The sequence below is a fragment of the Plectropomus leopardus genome, chromosome 7, assembly GCF_026936395.1.
Source record: "Plectropomus leopardus strain MGB_pleo_1.0 chromosome 7, ASM2693639v1, whole genome shotgun sequence".
In the NCBI taxonomy this organism is placed as follows: domain Eukaryota; kingdom Metazoa; phylum Chordata; class Actinopteri; order Perciformes; family Serranidae; genus Plectropomus; species Plectropomus leopardus.
Window position 1 is genome coordinate 20,796,980 of NC_142182.1, and position 17,581 is coordinate 20,814,560.

The 17,581-nt window shown below is 39.5% G+C and overlaps 1 protein-coding gene across 1 annotated transcript in view; it reads right to left on the reverse strand.

The window, feature by feature from the left end:
* The window catches only part of met (MET proto-oncogene, receptor tyrosine kinase), an 81,555-nt gene that overhangs the window by 24,428 nt on the left and 39,546 nt on the right, over positions 1–17,581 (reverse strand). The window contains exons 6-11 of the mRNA XM_042496085.2: positions 16,239–16,396; positions 14,856–14,970; positions 13,291–13,427; positions 12,824–12,988; positions 11,944–12,043; positions 410–619 (exon numbers count right to left, since the gene is read on the reverse strand). Of these exons, the coding sequence (XP_042352019.2) occupies positions 410–619; positions 11,944–12,043; positions 12,824–12,988; positions 13,291–13,427; positions 14,856–14,970; positions 16,239–16,396 (885 nt within the window). The remainder of the gene's footprint in view (positions 1–409; positions 620–11,943; positions 12,044–12,823; positions 12,989–13,290; positions 13,428–14,855; positions 14,971–16,238; positions 16,397–17,581) is intronic.

The window sequence follows — 17,581 nt, forward strand, 5'->3', positions numbered from 1 at the left end:
AAATGGAGCCTTTCGGACAGAGGGTCTGTACAGGATTTCCAGCACAAACAGTATGAGAACAATGAAGTGTTTTTGACGATTAATGCATGGAAACACGTTGTAATGGAAACCCAAAGTACAAGTTTGAACCTGAAAATGAGTACACTGGTTACCCTTTAAGCTTTTGAAATTTGCTACAGCACAAGTTTTGTCAGGTGTCTTGAGTTTCGGCACCTGTTTCTGGAAGTGTTTGCTGGACTTTTGTTGAGCAAGACTTTTATTCTTTACTAAAGGACACAGATGCAGCTGACCTTTGTTCCATGATTTTTATATCAGAGTAATTGAAAGACAACAAAAGTAAACAAGTCACTGATCATGACACAATAAGAACTGAGCCTATTTAACATGTAGATGTTTACTGTAGTCTGACCTTAAGCTCCACGATGCTTTTGTTGTCCTTGGATGTGAGCTTGGGGTCCTGGAAGAGGGGGTCCTCCACATAGATCAGGTCCCACTGATCTGTGGAGTAGCCATCCAGCACGAACGCAACTTTGGTTACCACAGGCGGCTGCAGATCCAGTTTGGCCAGAGAGGGCGTGGTGCACTGGATGGATGTTCGGTTCTCACCGTACACACAGCTCTAGAGAGGAGAGGCAGTGGGGAATATGGACAGACGGAAACATGTAGGTTAGAAAAACAATTCAAGTGATTGTGTTATTAGTTTGCAGTCCACAAAGAGTTCTGTAAAAAAAAGCACATTTTAACTTTTTAAATTACTTCTGAGTACTTTCGTCATTATTATTTTTATTTGAGCATCATCTCCCCGTCAATGATCGTTTAGTTTTATTCTGAATTGTGAAGCAATTTGTAAAGTGTGTAATTCAAATATGTAAATATGACATTTATAAAACTGTGTTAACTTTGCTTTTTCTTTTTTTCCCTACATATTTCTTCCCTCCCTTTTTTTCTGTTTTCCCCAGACATTTTTGTCTTTCTTCCCTTAACATTTTCCATAGCTTTTTAAAATATTTTTTCTAAATCTACTAATTTCTTACAATTTGCATAACATTTCTGTCATTTCAAGTTGGTCATTGCCTTTTTTATTTATTGTTACCATGTTTTTGAAAGAAATTACACCAATTTGCTCAAAAATGTTTAAATGCCCGTGAAAGGCGACTGAAAGCACCACAAGAAAAGTGATGTCTCTTTAAGTTTGAAAGGGTTAAGGGTGTTTCTACATGTATTTATGGCTAACATTGGGACTGGAAATGCGGTGTGCATGTGAGCCCAGCTTCACGATGATTAAGATTTATGAAACAGAATCAGGCATACCTGTGTCTTTATAAATCTGAGGAAAAGAAATCAGATACATTCAGTATTTATGTCTTTGTACACACTGTTTTAGTTGTGTATCTACACATAGTTTTACGATCTGGACCCAGATGTTTACCACCCTTATTAGGAAACAATGTTGGCACACGTTTGGATGTATGTAGGGAAGTTGGGGAGTAATGTATGGGTGGTCGCAGCCACAAGAGTACAATAAGGAAGCACTACCATTTGTAGGTGCTGCAGCCAAGGCAAAGAACGAGCTCCAACTGTGTGTTATCTTTTATTTACGCCTCTGTTAGGCTCTTATTTTTCCTGTTTACTTGCTAACAAAACAGGAACAGCAGTAATCATTGCATGATATATGCACACATATACATTTCTTCTTGTGGGCATATACACTATTTTATTTTATTTTTTGCATTTTATTGCAAACCAAAGTCAACTACAACTGATCTAAATCCACATTCTTTCAGTGGCTTTGGATGTGAATTTGTGGGTCTGCATTTGAAAACAAAATTACAAACACTGTCCAACAAAATACTGTAGGCCCCAGTTGCAGTGCTTGCCATAGGCAATATACGCAGCTGCCAATGGGCACCATCCTGACAGGGGCGGCAAAATGCGCCCATAAAAAAAAAGTTTAAGTGAGTCATCACAGCCTAAACAACATCAATGTGTGAGTCAAGGGGACATCTAAGGACCTTTTTCTGGCAGTTTCTGTCAGTCATCTGGTACCAAAAAGCCATGCAAATATATAAAGAGTATACCTACTTCCTCCTCTATAACCCACCCATCTACCTGGTAGTACAAGCACCTCATCAACTTCCACTGGATATACGCCAACCCTTGACCTTTTGTTTTATCCTCTATTAAAGCTTTTTTTTTAAACTGTTACAGTAGTTTTTTATTTTGATATTTACGATGTGCACCACCAGACATTCTCTCTTCTAATCTAACCTAAAGCTAATGCTTATTAAGATCTTATATCAACCTGGTCCTACACCTAAAACAGAAGTGAAGACCAAAATTGTTCCATATCTTTTGAGGGCATTTCAGTCCCTAAGTATATAAATGCACACATATTGAATATACATGCACAAACACCCCACCCCAACTTCTCAGCTTTCCTACCACTCAGAGTAAAGACAGCACCCTTTAGGTCTTCACTCAGTCACCATATAGAAAACCCATGCAGTAATGCTCAGTTTGGCAGCTTCTTTTATACTCAACACATTATATGAGACACTGCCTGTTTTCAGCTTTACCAGTGTTTACATAAGTGGCCCGAGGGCACAACAGAGTTTTATCCCGTGTTGGATTCAGCCCACGTAGGCCTCCCAGCTTTTGTGCTCATTAGGAACCCCCAGTGAGAGACAGAAACACCCTCAGTCTTTTTGTATTGAGGTGTGGCATAGTTTCATCTTGTCTGAAGAGAACACGGGTATTTAATGGGGGATAGAGACTGTGTTTACATGGCAGAGATCTAAACTTTATGTGTCTGGCTTTGTATCGGCTGTAAAAGAGGAACACGGACTTCACGTCTGTGTAACAATTTTGCCCTGTGCCTTTTTTAGGGAAATTACAGCATGCACTACTTAGCTGGCAGAAAGCGCTCACATGTACAGAAAAAAAGTGTGGTAGAGGCCAAATATAAGCTGCTGCGCTAAACACTCAGAAACCGGCTGGGTTTCAACAAGTTGCTCAGTGATTGTATCTAAATGTTCAGGCTCATTATAGTTTTATAGTAATTTGGTACCACTCACTTGGCTCATTGTTAAACATCTTTGAAGTATTCTGCATTTTGCTTTTTTTATATAGTTATTCAGTTTTGCTTGAATTATGGCAGAGACTTGACTTGTTTGTTTTTCACCACAGTCATTGGGGACTTGCTTGACACTTATGTGTAATTTAGTCCTATCTGTTACTAGTGTAACATTAGTGACTTAACATAAATGTTGGATCAACCCATTTGTAATACACACGTGACGTCAAATAAATTACTGTTTATTCATTCTGAGAGATTTCACATAATGCAGTTTGGAGTTTGCGTCTGAAAAATATTCTTTTAAAGGACCACGCAGCACTAACACTCCCACCCTTCTATCTCAAGAAGACTGGGGACATTACCCCTGTGCATAAACGTGCAAAATAGAGGGCAGGGCACCGTGGCAGGTTCAAGGGGTGTATTGGGAATCTGCCAAAATGTAAAAATGTGGCTCATCTTAATTTGTTAACTTCTACAATTTCATGAAGACACAAATGCACAACACAATGTTGATAGAGGGTTGAAGTTCAACAACCATGAAGTGTTGTTAAACTCACACTTGCACAGTGTAATAAACAGTAAAGACACTGAGCAGTCCACAGTTTTATAAACAGAGTGTTTGGAGAGAATTTGGAGAGGAAGCCTCGTCTTGTGAGGGAAGGGCAATATTCCCAGAAACTAGAAATCAATAGACACGCTATTAAAAGGGATACAGGAAAGAAATGGGTGCACTAAACTGAAAGCTTTTGTTCATATGACTTCAAAAGAAACAGGAACAAAAGCAGTTATCCTCTCTCCTGCCTGATGATGTTGATTTACTGTTTCATTCTTTGATCACAGCAGACATTTTGTTTTTTCCTGTGGTTAAGCAAAGTTGTTTATAAAAGGAGTATGTGTAATACTTATTCTAAAGACTGTGGTTTATTCATTATGCAATCTCAATATGAAACTGTTAAAAAGTGTGATGATGGCATGATATTCTGCCACACAGGTGCACTCTGAACAAACCAGACTTGTTTGGCTGCGTGCTAAAACATCAATGCTGATGTTTGCGCTATGGTCGCCAATGAAAATGTGTGTTTATCTTTTGGGCTGCAAAGGTACATGTGTCCTGACGAAAGGTAGGAAAATATACAGTGCTCAGTTTATAATGGCTCTCCTTTCAGTACTGCTGGTTTCATTACATTTAGCCATTAGTTTTACCTGCCCTTCATCCCAATTTTTCATTTTGTAGAATATAACATACATAAAACAGCACTGAACAAACAATCCAGGGTGGAAAGCTTTAAAGACCCCGAAGCTAGACCATTTGAGAACAACTGCACTGTGGACTACGGTCTGTAAATTTGTTATACTCCAAACTAGAATTACTGCTTTGCTGTTTTATGCCTCCGCATAGATGTAAACTTAAGTCGCAATTATAGTTTACATTCATGTCTGTGAAAACATGGATGCTTCACACACATCTCCCCCCTGGCAGCAGAGAAGATCTATACAATCACCCCAAGATTAGTGTCACCAATTCAGTATCTGACCAAATGTCTCGCCTCCTGTTCCTCAGTTATGACATAGAATAATACCCATTAATTAGTTTAAATGTTATCAGTTTATCTTGATATCTGTCTAGACATTTGTGTTAAATGCTGTCAAAATTAGGATATGACTTTTGACCACCAAAATCTAATTACTTAATTGCTGAGTCCAGCTGGACTTATGTGCCAAATTTGAGTAAATTCCCTCAAGGTCTTCTTGAGATATTGCCTTCATAAGATTGAGGCTGATGTAGGGTCACAGTGACCTTGACCTTTGACTACCAAACTTTAATCAGCTCAATGTTGAGTCAAAATGGACATTTGATCCAAATATGAAGAAATTTCCTCAAGGTGTTCTTGAGATATCATGTTCACCAGAATGGGATGGACAAAACAAAAGCATAATGCCTCTGCAGCGGTGATGGCTGTGGGCTGCATTATGTTTAAAAAAGCTCAACAAACAGGTTTAAATCTCACTTCCAACACTTACACTGCTACTGACTCCCTGGAGAGCCATTCTGACTGCAGTAGCAGCAGCTCTATCGAAGTATTGCTGCAACTTCCTCATTCATTTCCCAATCTAACTCCCCAGTCAGCTGTAGCAGCCCAGATGGACGCACAAAAACACACTCGAAAACACTTAAACACAAGAATAAAGACAAGAACACATTTAAAATGTGTGCATACTGAATGTGTCCATGTGTGTGAGCACTGGGTCACCTAACAAAGCAATCCAATTAACCTCCCTCCTCCACACAGCAATAAGGAGCAAGAAAACGGGACTGAAGGGTAGCCCCCCCCTCGCTAAACCCTGTCTCCCAGGGGTGCGACCTAAGGAAAAATATCCTGTGAATTAGTGGAAACCTCAGTCAGTTTCATTGTTCACTGGACGTCTCCTCTTTTTAAGGCAGAGGAGGTGAAGGGCTGTTGGTCGGCAGCAGCTGTAAATACAATCGCTCAGAGAGCGGGCGGAGAGGTTTACTGTGGGGTGATGAGAGAACCAGCGATCCCGAAAACCTCCGCTGTCCCCGAAGGATCATTAGTGTAACAGCCTGCGAAAAAGCAAAGTCATAACGGAGCTCCCACGTACAAAAGTGCTTGTCAAATCTAGAGTGATTTATACCAGTGGAGTTTTCCACTGTTTCCTACTGTGCTGTGTCGTGTTATTATTTTCTTTGGATTTAAGGTCTCAGGTTTGGATGTGTCTTTGCTTATTATGCTGATTTTTAGGTTAAACTTCACTCTCTTCTATTTTGCATCAGATTTTTTTTGAAACTGCACATTATGGGTTTTGCATCTTGTTCTTTTTTTAAAATAACTTTTTGCTGTAGACTCTTTTTAAAATCTGATGTATTACAAATGATCAACATTAAACTGAAGCTGTTAAAAACTTTGAGTTACACATTTTCACAGTCAATTCATTCAAAACTAAACTCAAAACACATTTTTTCAAATCAGTCTTCAACCTCACCTAGTCGGCCCTAAATACTAATCAGTCCACAATGAGTTTAATAGCGCGAGAAGCATCTGTATTTACGCCGATCATACGTTCAGGATTTCTAAAAACCCTGGTAAACCGTAATACCATGATGCCACCCAAGTTTAGTAAGGACACAGGCTGAGGTGCGTCAAATAATACAGGACTTTCCCCCAAGAGACCAGTGTTTGTGTCCTGTGTGAAACAAGTGAATATGGAGTTTTTTTCTTTTATGTATCTTTATGTTAAGTACCTAACATCATTCGCAGGATGCTAATTTGTTAAATATTATACGAATCCCTGTATTTTCATAAAAAATACAAACCATCATGTGACATTACATTGTAATATTACACTCATTCATACCAGTAGTGCTCAGCTACAGTCTTGTCTTCTGACTGCTAATGTGAAGCTCTACTGGAAGCAGTTGGAGCTTTGAAGCACCTTGACTGCTGGCAGGGGGGACAATACTCACTTTCACTCACTTCCTTCTTTCAGATACCCCCCAGCTGTGGGGGGCATGGGAAAGGAAAGAGGCTTCATGAGGCACTCAGGTGTCAGCTGGAGGGGCTGAGCCCACTGGGGTGAGATACGAAGAGGAGTCTGACACGAAACAGGCCAATATGTGAATGCGGGCGACAGGTGTCTGGCTACGGGGAAGCCTCTAGTTAAACAGAACCATCCGTGATGGTGCAGCTCAGCAGAGCGAGGCTGGTATGAGGAGCTCCCTGAGCTTTGTGAGCGATCTGTGAAAATTCAGAGATCACTTTTTTGCCGTTTTTTTGTGTATGTAAAGCCCGCTTTGGCTTTGTCCCTATGCCAGCTTTTCACGACAGATCGTAAAAAAAATTCTTTCATGTTTGTGGGAAAGCTGAGATTGGCTGAGACCAGGCTTTACTGGAGATCTGAGGGCAGATATCAAGTCAACACTGGGTGTTTTTTTTTCATGCTCCAACTCCAACTGAGACCCCTGAATCTCAGCTGATGGCTTTAAGCAAGTTGTGGTTACTATATCTCTACAGTCTGCTTTGGTGTGAAGATCTCATAGATTGTTGTCCAACTGCAGAAAAGAATTAGTGAACTGAACATTATTCGGCTGCTGTGGTTGCACGGCCGTCGTTTAGGTTTATGAACACAGCTCTCGAGGCATGGGAAGCTGGCTCACATTACCATGGGTGCTGTTCCGCTGGCGATGGAAACCTCTGGGATGTCAGTTTGCGAAAGATCCTCGCCTCCATTTTGAGGGGTTAAGACAATAAGACACTTATACTGTCCCTTCCCAGGCTGAGCCTCAACTCATCCCGTTTACTGGAAGGAATTTAACAGGCGACAGCTGGGGCCCTACGGGGCATGATCCCATCCTAAATCATTAGTAATGATAGCCTTATTTTATACAGGCTGCTTGCTTCAGGCTCTCGTTCTTTCTTTCTCTAGGAAGCTAGATATAAGTGTTTGCCATTCCTCTCTGGTCTGTTATTCCAGTTTAAAATGAACAATGAACTATTGGGGCGAGGGTTTGCTTTAACATGCCGTCTTTAATTTTAAAATGTTTCCAACATAAAAGTGCACGGTTTTACAGGGGACCAACTATGTTTTTCCCTATTTTACATTATATAGCCTATATTATATTACAGTGCCAGATGATAGTATTAAAAATGGCCAAAGTTTAGGATGAAGAGGTAAAAGTACACAGAAATCCAGCAGACAGCAGGTGAATACAGGTGTACCAGCACAGACAATGTGTTGAAAACGTTTTATGACCATTAAAGCAGGTAAACATGTTTTAGTTGAAACCCAAAATGCAAGCATGAACCTGAAAATAAGCATAATAGGGCCCCTTTAATATCAGTCACAGTGTTATTGACTTGAAAATAAACTCAACCCTGGGGTAAACTACATATGCAGCACGAGGTGCCACATAAAGAACCTTTTCAACTCCCTCAATGACCCTCATCTAAGATTATAGGTGGAATTGCATGCATTAAAACTGGCTGTAGTTTTCAAGCATAATCCAGAATAACCTGAAATTAAAGACCAGATTTTTGGCCATAATAGAAATTTAGATTTACTCTTTTTTTTTAAGCAGTAAAAACAAGTGTTGTTTTAAAAAATGATATTACAGCTTGAGAAAATACTTCTTTGTGATTGGCTGGCAAGTAAAACACTGTTACAGCCCATTAACTTAAAATAACTTCAATCAGTGAGCAAAGTATATTAATCTGCAGGTAACCATGGTGACAGTATACCTGCTTTGTCCTATATTACTCACTGGGGAAACAGACCGTACCATGAGTTCAATTAACTACAAACAAACTTCATACGTTCAACATGGTGGCCATGGTTTAAAAAATACATAGAATAAATTTTAAAAACATCTTATTTTTTACTTGGTTGTACACTTTTTATAAAAAGAGCATTGTAAGCGATGTAAACAAATATTTACAGCCTTTAAATACCCAGTTTGCCTAGCCTTTTTTGACCTTTCAACTGTTTTTTTAACCTTTATTCATTCAGACAGAGTTGACCAAACAAACTGCTTCACCTCACAGAGATGCACACATTCACACCTGGAAACTTCCACGTGCAGCAACAAACGTCTACTGTTGACCCTCAGAGCAATTCCACTGGAGCAGTTGGAAGATAAGTGCTGAAAGATGCTTTGATAGGAACTTCTGGGGGAGGGGGGCAACGGTAGATGCAAATCCAAATACATATCGGAGGAATCAAGTATTGGAAGCAGCAATTTTTAGATCATAAACCTGATTTCAGAGCGCTCGAGCTACTTTTGTTCACACTGATTCTGTGTATTAAAGCCGGAGATCTCCAGAGAGCCATCAGCCGCCGACCCGAACACAGGTCAATGACCATGGAAAGGGAAACTGAAAGCTGAGACACTTCAGGGAGTGTGTGTGTCTGTGTGCGTGTGAAAAAGAGAGAGCAAAAGGGGGAAGAAAGACAGATTGTAGATAAAGGGATATAGTGTCACAAAGATTTGAGATGTCGGACTCGTTTCATAATTCCATAAGCGTTCATGTTCTGAACGCTTATGTGTGTGTGTGTTACTGAGCATATTATTATCTCCTGACTGAACCTGCAGCAGCGTGTAACTCAGGATAACAGATAACATCATGACAAAGCACTGCTTACCCCCACCCTCCAAGGCAAACAACAAACAGAGAAAAACACACCTTGGACTCCCTTTTCAAAAATTTAATTATTTACAAATTGATGGAAAGACTTGAAATGTTCCAAATTTGTTGAGAAACTCTTGAGATTTTTAATTTAGATTTTCTGTTTCAGTTCAGCTCATGTAAAGTGGGACTTGACAAGACATTAACCTTTAGAAACCTGGAACAAGCACATTGGTTTGATTTCTTTTGAAAACATGCCTAAAAAGGCAATGAGCAACTTGCTGAAAATATCTGATAGATTGCAAGAAACTAGGGAAAAGAAAAAAACCTGAAATTTTTTTCAGAGAGAGTGAGAGAAATTTTTTAGAAGATAATAAAATTAGGGCAAAATTCCAGAAAACTATTTATAACTTTTTATAATTCTTTATTATAATAATAATTTATTTATTTATTTATTATTATTAATTTATCAATGTCTTTATTATTATTATTATTATTATTATTATTATTATTATTATTATTATTATTATTATTATTATTATTGTTGTTTAATTTTTTTAACCTTTTTTATAAAAACTTTTTTCTTATATTTTAAGCTCAATTTCAGGTAATTTTCTTGTTACTTGTAACTTCTTTTTGAAACAAATCAAACCAAGTTGCTCAGGTTTCACAGGGTTACATTCTCCAGCTTTACATGGAGAATATGTGCAGTTCAACCTATAAAAAAGGTGCTCTGTTTCTATCTTTTCTTTCAAAGGACGTGGTGTCATTTAAGCAGCAACTGCAATGAAACCTAAGCTGTGAGACTGTTATCCAAGCACACTATAAGATTGGATCAGAAGGTCAGTAAGTTCACATAGAAAAAAGTCATGGTGGGTCATTTCTGTGGTCAGTATTATTACTTTAGACAGCACTAACTCTTTTCTGACTAAACACACACACACACACACACACACACACACACACACACACACACACACACACACACAGTTATATATATATGTTTGTTTGTTTGTTTGTTTTTTTTACATTTTCCTAATAGATTTCACCCTGATATTTTCCCAGCTTATAAAATAAGTGTACAGGTCACCTTATAAAATATGCACTTTTTGCATACATTTCCAGAAGAGAAATCTAAATTGAAATAAACACCTTAAAGTCTGTTTTGGACGTTTTCTCCCCACTTGTCTGAAAGAAGACTGAGAATGACAAAAGAACAAAGGAATGTAATTTAACTGGTGGATGAAAAAAAATACTTTTTCACCTGTAGGGTCTCAACAGAATCTGCAAATGTATTGAAGATATATATTTTTTTCATAGACATGAGTGTGCGTATCTCAAAACAAGAGAGAAAAAGTAAGATTTCTGTATTCAAATCATTAAGCTTTCAACTTGAAAGACTTGAAACATATCATGGTAACAAGTATCTTTAGCCTGAAAGATGACATTGTGCATCCTTTCTTCTATCTGTCTATGATCTTTTAACACAATATATAAGCTGTAGGTGTCATTTTTCCAGGTCCTAATGCCTAGAATTAATCCAGGAGCACTGTTTAATTGTTGAAATATCCTTATAACTAAAACCAAGTGCTGGTTCCTTTGACTTATGACCTGGATGATATTTTTTATACATTTGACACCATTTTAAAGCCGTTATAATTAAACTACATTAATATCCAGACATTTTAAGGGCCTGCTGACAGCGTGGTGAAAGACTGCTGAGTATCAGGGTCAGATGATTTAAACCACCTCCAGGCCGCTGCTGTAAAAGCCAGCCAGTCTGAGGGAGCGATGACGTGCTTCAAGCATGCAGTATCATTTTCCCCCAATAAGTAGAATAAAGTCTGATGGAGGTGAGGAAAGCCAGAGCATCCTAAAGGCCTCGCTGTGCTTCTGTGTGTGAGTCTGAGGTGACAGCAGATCAGCGTGTGGATTTCCCATTTCCTTTCTTCTCGTGTTTGTCTGACACTTTAGCTCTTTTCCATTGTCAAGAACTTTTTTTTTCCTTCAAGATGTTTTTTTGGGGGGCATTAGTATGTATAATGACAATACCATGCATGTGACAGCATGGTATTTGAAACACTGATATTCCCCTTTTGCCTGCTGTTTATCGTATGATATTTCTAATGGGTTTTTCTCAACCATACAGACTGAAAATGTTAGGAGCCACAGAAACTACACTCAGGAACTAAATCATTCATTCATACGTGCGTTTCTGCTGTATCTCGAAAACCATGAAGAATAGAATAATGGTGTCATTTATGTTGTCAATGTGATGCTTTAAGAGGTGTTGCAAAGGAGTAAAAAGATGCAAAAGGAAGATTTACATGACATAAGGGAAAAAAGTTGCAAAGCTGCAATGATCTCGTAAGTGTTTTCTATTATTCTTTTTCCAAACAATAAAAAAAAAATTGTATTGAGTTTCATTTTTAGCATTGCTCATATTGACACAACTACCAAGTTGATGAGGTTCCTGGTTGACCTATTAGCCTTGCCCACAACTGCAGGGTCTTCCCTGTTAGCAAAATACAAAGCATTACCTCATGAGTGAGGACTTTTTTGGAGGCCGAAGGTAAAACCTGCACAAGGTTCTTGCAGTCAAAATGAAAGTAAGGAAAGGGAATGTTTCACCCCCCCAAAATGACCTTTTGTCTATCAATCACTCATTCTGTGTTACATTCACCAAGGCTTAAACTTAATGTGTGCCAAAACCATTCTTGCACTCACCACATAGAAGACCTCAGCATCCTGACCGGTGGTGAGGACCATCTGGGGCTGGAGGCCGGACTGGAGGAAGAAACCATGGGCCGACACCGTGCAGCCTCCGCTACAGTGAGGAGGGGGGGGGTGTTAGCCTTAGCATCAGACATAGACACAGTAGATCCCCACTGGGACGGGACCTGCTATTAGCGTTAGCAGTTTAGAGCCACTCGTCACCTCCTACTCGTTTCCTCCTGCTGTAAAACTGAAGCATTAATCTGTCTGGCCTCATCCACAGACATTCTCAGTCACATTCGCCCTCGCCTTTTCTCTCTTTGACTTCCTTTGAGGTGAAAAAACATACAAGTGCTCAGATTTGGAGGAAATTTATCAAGCTGACAATAACAAATACTGATATCCAAACCATTTCTGAAAATCTTAAAGTGTAAGCCAGGGATACTCAACTTGCTTTGCTTGGGGGTCACTTTTGCAAAATGACAGGAGGCCAGGGGTCAGTCGCAGCAGCCCCATACATTTTTCTTGGATTTAAGGACATTTATAGGACTTTGGGATGTTTCTAGAATTCTGGGACATTAGTCGCATCTGTTGAGGGGTACGGGAAAGTCCACTGACATTGTTTTTTTTCATTAAACAGGCTCTATTTTGATGCTGTTTTATGCACTCTGGTACCTTAAGTATACTAGTACAAAACAATTCCTAGTGTGAATCACTTTATTTTTATTGTGAATTAGAAAATGGTTGGGGAGGGGGCACTCAGCATCCTACTGGGGGCGAGATTTGGCCCACGGGCCATAAGCTGAGAATCAATGGTGTCAGCAGTTCAGCGCTGGCCAAAACACAGATGTGGAGAATAAAAAAAAGCCTATTCTAAATGATTATAACTGACCTGACGAAAGAGCGTGAGGGCTGGATGCTGTTGATGATTGGATCTTGGTTGTACGTGAACATCACAGGCGTGTGGAGCTCCACCGAATCCACCGTTAGCTTCACAGGTTGCTTGGAAAGAACAGCGTTTGGAGGCGTCTTACAGGTCAGCATGGTGGACGACAAGCTGATGGTGGAGGTTGGGGTGAGGAGAATGAGTTAACACACAGGTTATATTGATTTGTTAGTGTGTACAGTGGTAGCCATTGTCCCCTATTCATGCAGAGGAAACAGGACGAGGAAAAGAGCAAAAAAAAGACACTACAACTTCACCAATTTGTTTGTGAGAAAGCAAGAAAAAAGCAGAGAAACAGACATGCAAATTGTATTTTGAAGAGTTTTTCCTGTTCTGCAGTGCAAGAGGCAAAGAGAATGAGAAAAAGAGAGGAGAAAGAAAAAAACACTTTAATACAGAGACTATGAACTGACCTTTGGATCTTACAGGCTGCTTTCCCTATTGTCACCTCTCGCTTGTTCCCAGTATCCAGGAAGGCTCCTCTGATGGTCAACATAGTGTTTCCGGACTTCGGCCCGAATGTCGGAAAGATTTCGTGGATCACAGGGTCCTGGATGCAGAGACCACCAGAAACTTTAAATAACTCTTAAGTCTAATATTTAGATAAGCATCTCTGTTCAAATGGACCATAAATACAGTTTGGCTCGTATCACATTGAGACACGTCACTAGAAACACATCGCAGGCAAAATCACTGTTTTCATATGGTACACCATGCCTTGCATGTGCTCTTCTCATGTGCTGTACGCCATGTTTTTCTAGCATTTTTTAGAATTGCAAAAAAGTAGGAATACTCTGTATGTCTTAGAGCAAGCTGAGTCCTGCCAGTCTTCAGCGCCTCACTTGGCCCAGGCCAATCATATCAAGCAAGGCTTCACTACTACTGGTTTGATGCTGGTGGATGTAGTAGGGACACTGGGAAAATGGCATGTGCAGATAAAAGGTTTACATAAATTGATCCAGGAATGACTCCTAAAACCCAGAAAAAATCAGTTAAGACATTTGCATTCCGGATTCTCTTGTCTAAAAGTTAACAGGTTTTTCTGAATAGGTTTTATGGTTAGATGCCTGAAATAAGGTCTGTGGTTAACACAAGCTGAAGAGACTTTCACGTTTCGTGACTTTCATGAATTTTGATGCTTTTAAGTGTCTTAAAAAAGGGATTTGCTAACAAGTGGCTAAATGAGACGACAGGACGTCATCAGGCCAAACATGGCTTTACAGCCTTATGGTGGTGATATCATGCGACCCTGTTGTAGTTTGTTTATAGCCTAATGTGAGCTTTTTACTTCAGGTGACTGTATTTAGGCCTCAAAAATTGGAGGCCTAAAGTGGTGTTATTTTGTGAAGATTATCTTACTGAACGAAACGTGTAAGTATCATAAACAACTGACAAAATCCAACGGAAAAACCTCAAAGGCTTTTTGTTGATGGAACCAGGGTGATGCCAAGTTCAACGTCAGCCTACAGAAAAATGTCATTCCTGGAGTACTGTACTTGCGGTAATTGATTACTATAAATGTAACTAATCGAAGATCGCATGTAAAAAGTTGCATGAGCAGCCAGGTGAATCTCTGGTGGGTACAAGGCTGTTCAGGCAATAAACAGACTAGCTGGCAAGTTAAGTGAAAGAGAGGCAACTTGTAAAGGAGAGCATGGGGGAGATTAGTTTGCGAGTGTTTCTCCATTAATCAGATTGATCACCCAGTTAATCATATAGGTGCACCATGATGTTTGTTTTGCTTGATGCACTTTGCCAAGGCGTTATTGAAGCGGCTGCACGTGATGAATTCCTAAACTGATTCCTCAAGTTTACATGCTGACACTCTATAAAATTGGCATCAGTGTGTATAATCTTTCACATGTCTACATGTTGTGTTTTTTCTTTGTTTACATCATATCAGACACTCTGATAGTACTTTAAAATACACAGATTTTTCACACAATGCAACCAAAAAGAAAAAAAGAAAAATTCTTACCACAAAGGAGAAGCCCTCCATCTTGGCTACCTTGTTGCCACTGGTGACCTTCACTGTGTGTCCTGATGAGGTGAAGTTCCCACTGAACACTGGGGAACACTGCATCTCAGTCCACCTAAATACAACCCCCCAAACAACACACACAGACAGGCATTATACGCTGCTGCAGCCATCCAGCATTTATCCTAATTCAATGATTATCTACTGCCCTGCAGTAACGCACAAAGAGTCAATCTTCATCTGAGATTGGGTGGCCGGTGTTTTTTTTTTTTTGCCCCCTCAGCTTGTAATGAGGTTGTTCGTAGCAAAAGGGGCTTTTGAATGGGACATGGCCCCAGTAGATTTGGGACAGTGGAAAGTCTGGATGCAGAGATTTTTCCCAGCAATTTTTCAGTTAGACGAGTCATGTGTTGAATGCAGCGGGCTGCGGGACGGGGGGGGCTTCTTAACATTCTTCCTTCAACACAATAACCCCCATTAAACTCTGCTCTGCCCCTATAGAACGCCAGTGTACGGGTCCCTTTATCTCGTAAACACCCGCCACTTAATGCATGTCTCTCTCTGCTGGAACAAATGCTCATTTCAAAATACACAAAATATGCCAATATAACATGCACACTTGACAAACAAAAATTAGTACATCAACAACCTTGCACAAAATACACACACAGGCACAGGATGCATTTAGTAAGGCTGTGTACTGGCAAGAAACTGGCAATATGATATGTATCACAATACAGGGGTTACCATTCAATATACTGAGGTACTGTAACAAGGCAATATATTGGGATTTTTAAAAATCAACATTTGGGAGAATTTTCATTATAATGAGCTCAGCGCCAATTGGATAAAATCTGAGAAAAAAAAAGAAATTTTAGTTTCTTAGGCAATCAGAAAAGTGCAATCTGAATGTACATGTTTTACAGTCCCAGTAACTTTCAGCATCATAGCACTACTTTTGTGCAATTCGAGCGAAAAGAATTAACATAAGCTTGTACTCGTGAAAAAAAAGTGCTTGCATCTTATAGGTAGAGAATTTAAGAAAATAAATTATAAACAGACAGCTAACACTCCAATAATTAAAAAAACGATATAAAGTTTTTGAGATACATTAATCATCAAAAAACATAGTGTCGTTATTTGTTGGTAAAGATTCTCAGTCATCGAGTTTATTATTAATTCTAGGTGCTAAATTGTTGGCAAGTTGACTACAGTTCTAGCTGAGCTCTAACTGTTTAACTGAAGAAGCCTCTTGGATTAGAGGTGAAACGTTTGCAAGAATTTCAAGCAAGCCAAGTTACCTACGATTTAGCACCTAGAATGTTCCAATTTCATACACCTTTATTTAGCAAGATGAGGAAGAAAAAAAAACCACACACACACCTGTTAATGTTGTCCAGTCTGGACAGTTTGCAGGGAACTCCCGCCACCTCCACTGTAACCAGAGAGGCCTTGAAGCTCTCTGTTTTGTCGAAGCCAAAGTTGCGGCCACACATTGTCACCGCTGTGGAGCCTCGTATTGGTCCAGAGGTTGGAAAAACCTAATGCATGCACAAATTACATTTTAAACATTAGTTACCAGTCTGATATCATATTAAAATCCTCATCAGTACCCTGGTATAATTGGTAAATGGTAAATAGACTGCACTTATACACTTCAAGCACCTTTCACCCCATTCACACACACACACACACACACATTCATACACTGGTGGCCGAGGCTACCACACAGTGCCACCTGCTCGTCAGATAACCATTCACACACACTCATATACTGATGGTACAACCACTGGGAGCAGTTTGGAGTTCAGTATCTTGTACCAAGAACACTCTGACATGTAAACTGCAGGGGCCAGGAACTGAACAAGCAACCCTCTGATTGGTGGACGACCTGAGCCACAGCCGTCTCACGAATTCTGGTAATTAATAAAGACCATGACCGTCATGAATAGTCTCTGTCTTACACTACAACTAATGTTTCTCCATATGAACACAAATTTTGCTTTAAATTCTTTTCTGGCTGTTGGGAGAGGATATTGTTGCCCCACCTGTCTCTCCCTGTTGTTGTTGCAGGTGTGTTTGTTTTCTCATTGGCTTTACTTAAAGGTTAAATATTACGGACGAGACTTTTCTATTAGCCTTTCACTCTTTCCATCTTGCAAGGACCTTTAAACCTCAGCACTGAAACTACGACGTTTTGTGACTCTCTGTTTTGTGCTGTAAATTAATGCATCTTTGTGCTGTAAGCAACCTAAAATTAGCAACAGGGTTATCAAACTTTCTTAAACATCAAATTTAAGGACTTTTCAAGGACTTTCCAGGGGCAAGGCCCTCATATTTAAGGTCCCAACATGTCATAGTTTGAGACATGGATAAGGTTAAATACTACTAACACTGAGAATTCTAATAATGAGAAATAGTAGGCTTCTCAACTAAGCTGTGTTACAGTGCTGGCAGACAATATCAAGAATTTCTGTTCTTGCACAAAATATTTTAATTTGAGTACTTTTAATGGCCCATTTTCAAGGATTCCAGGGACCCATTAAAACCTGTATCAAATTCAATCATATTTTTTACAATAGCAAATTACAGTGCAGAGCCTCGATGAATTTCCTCCCAAAAAAATGAATTTCTTTCATTAGACTGGATCAGCAACTGATATAATCAATACATTAGATCAATTTGCTTTTGGGTGGAGTTGGATTTTTTTGGGGGCATTTTTTCCT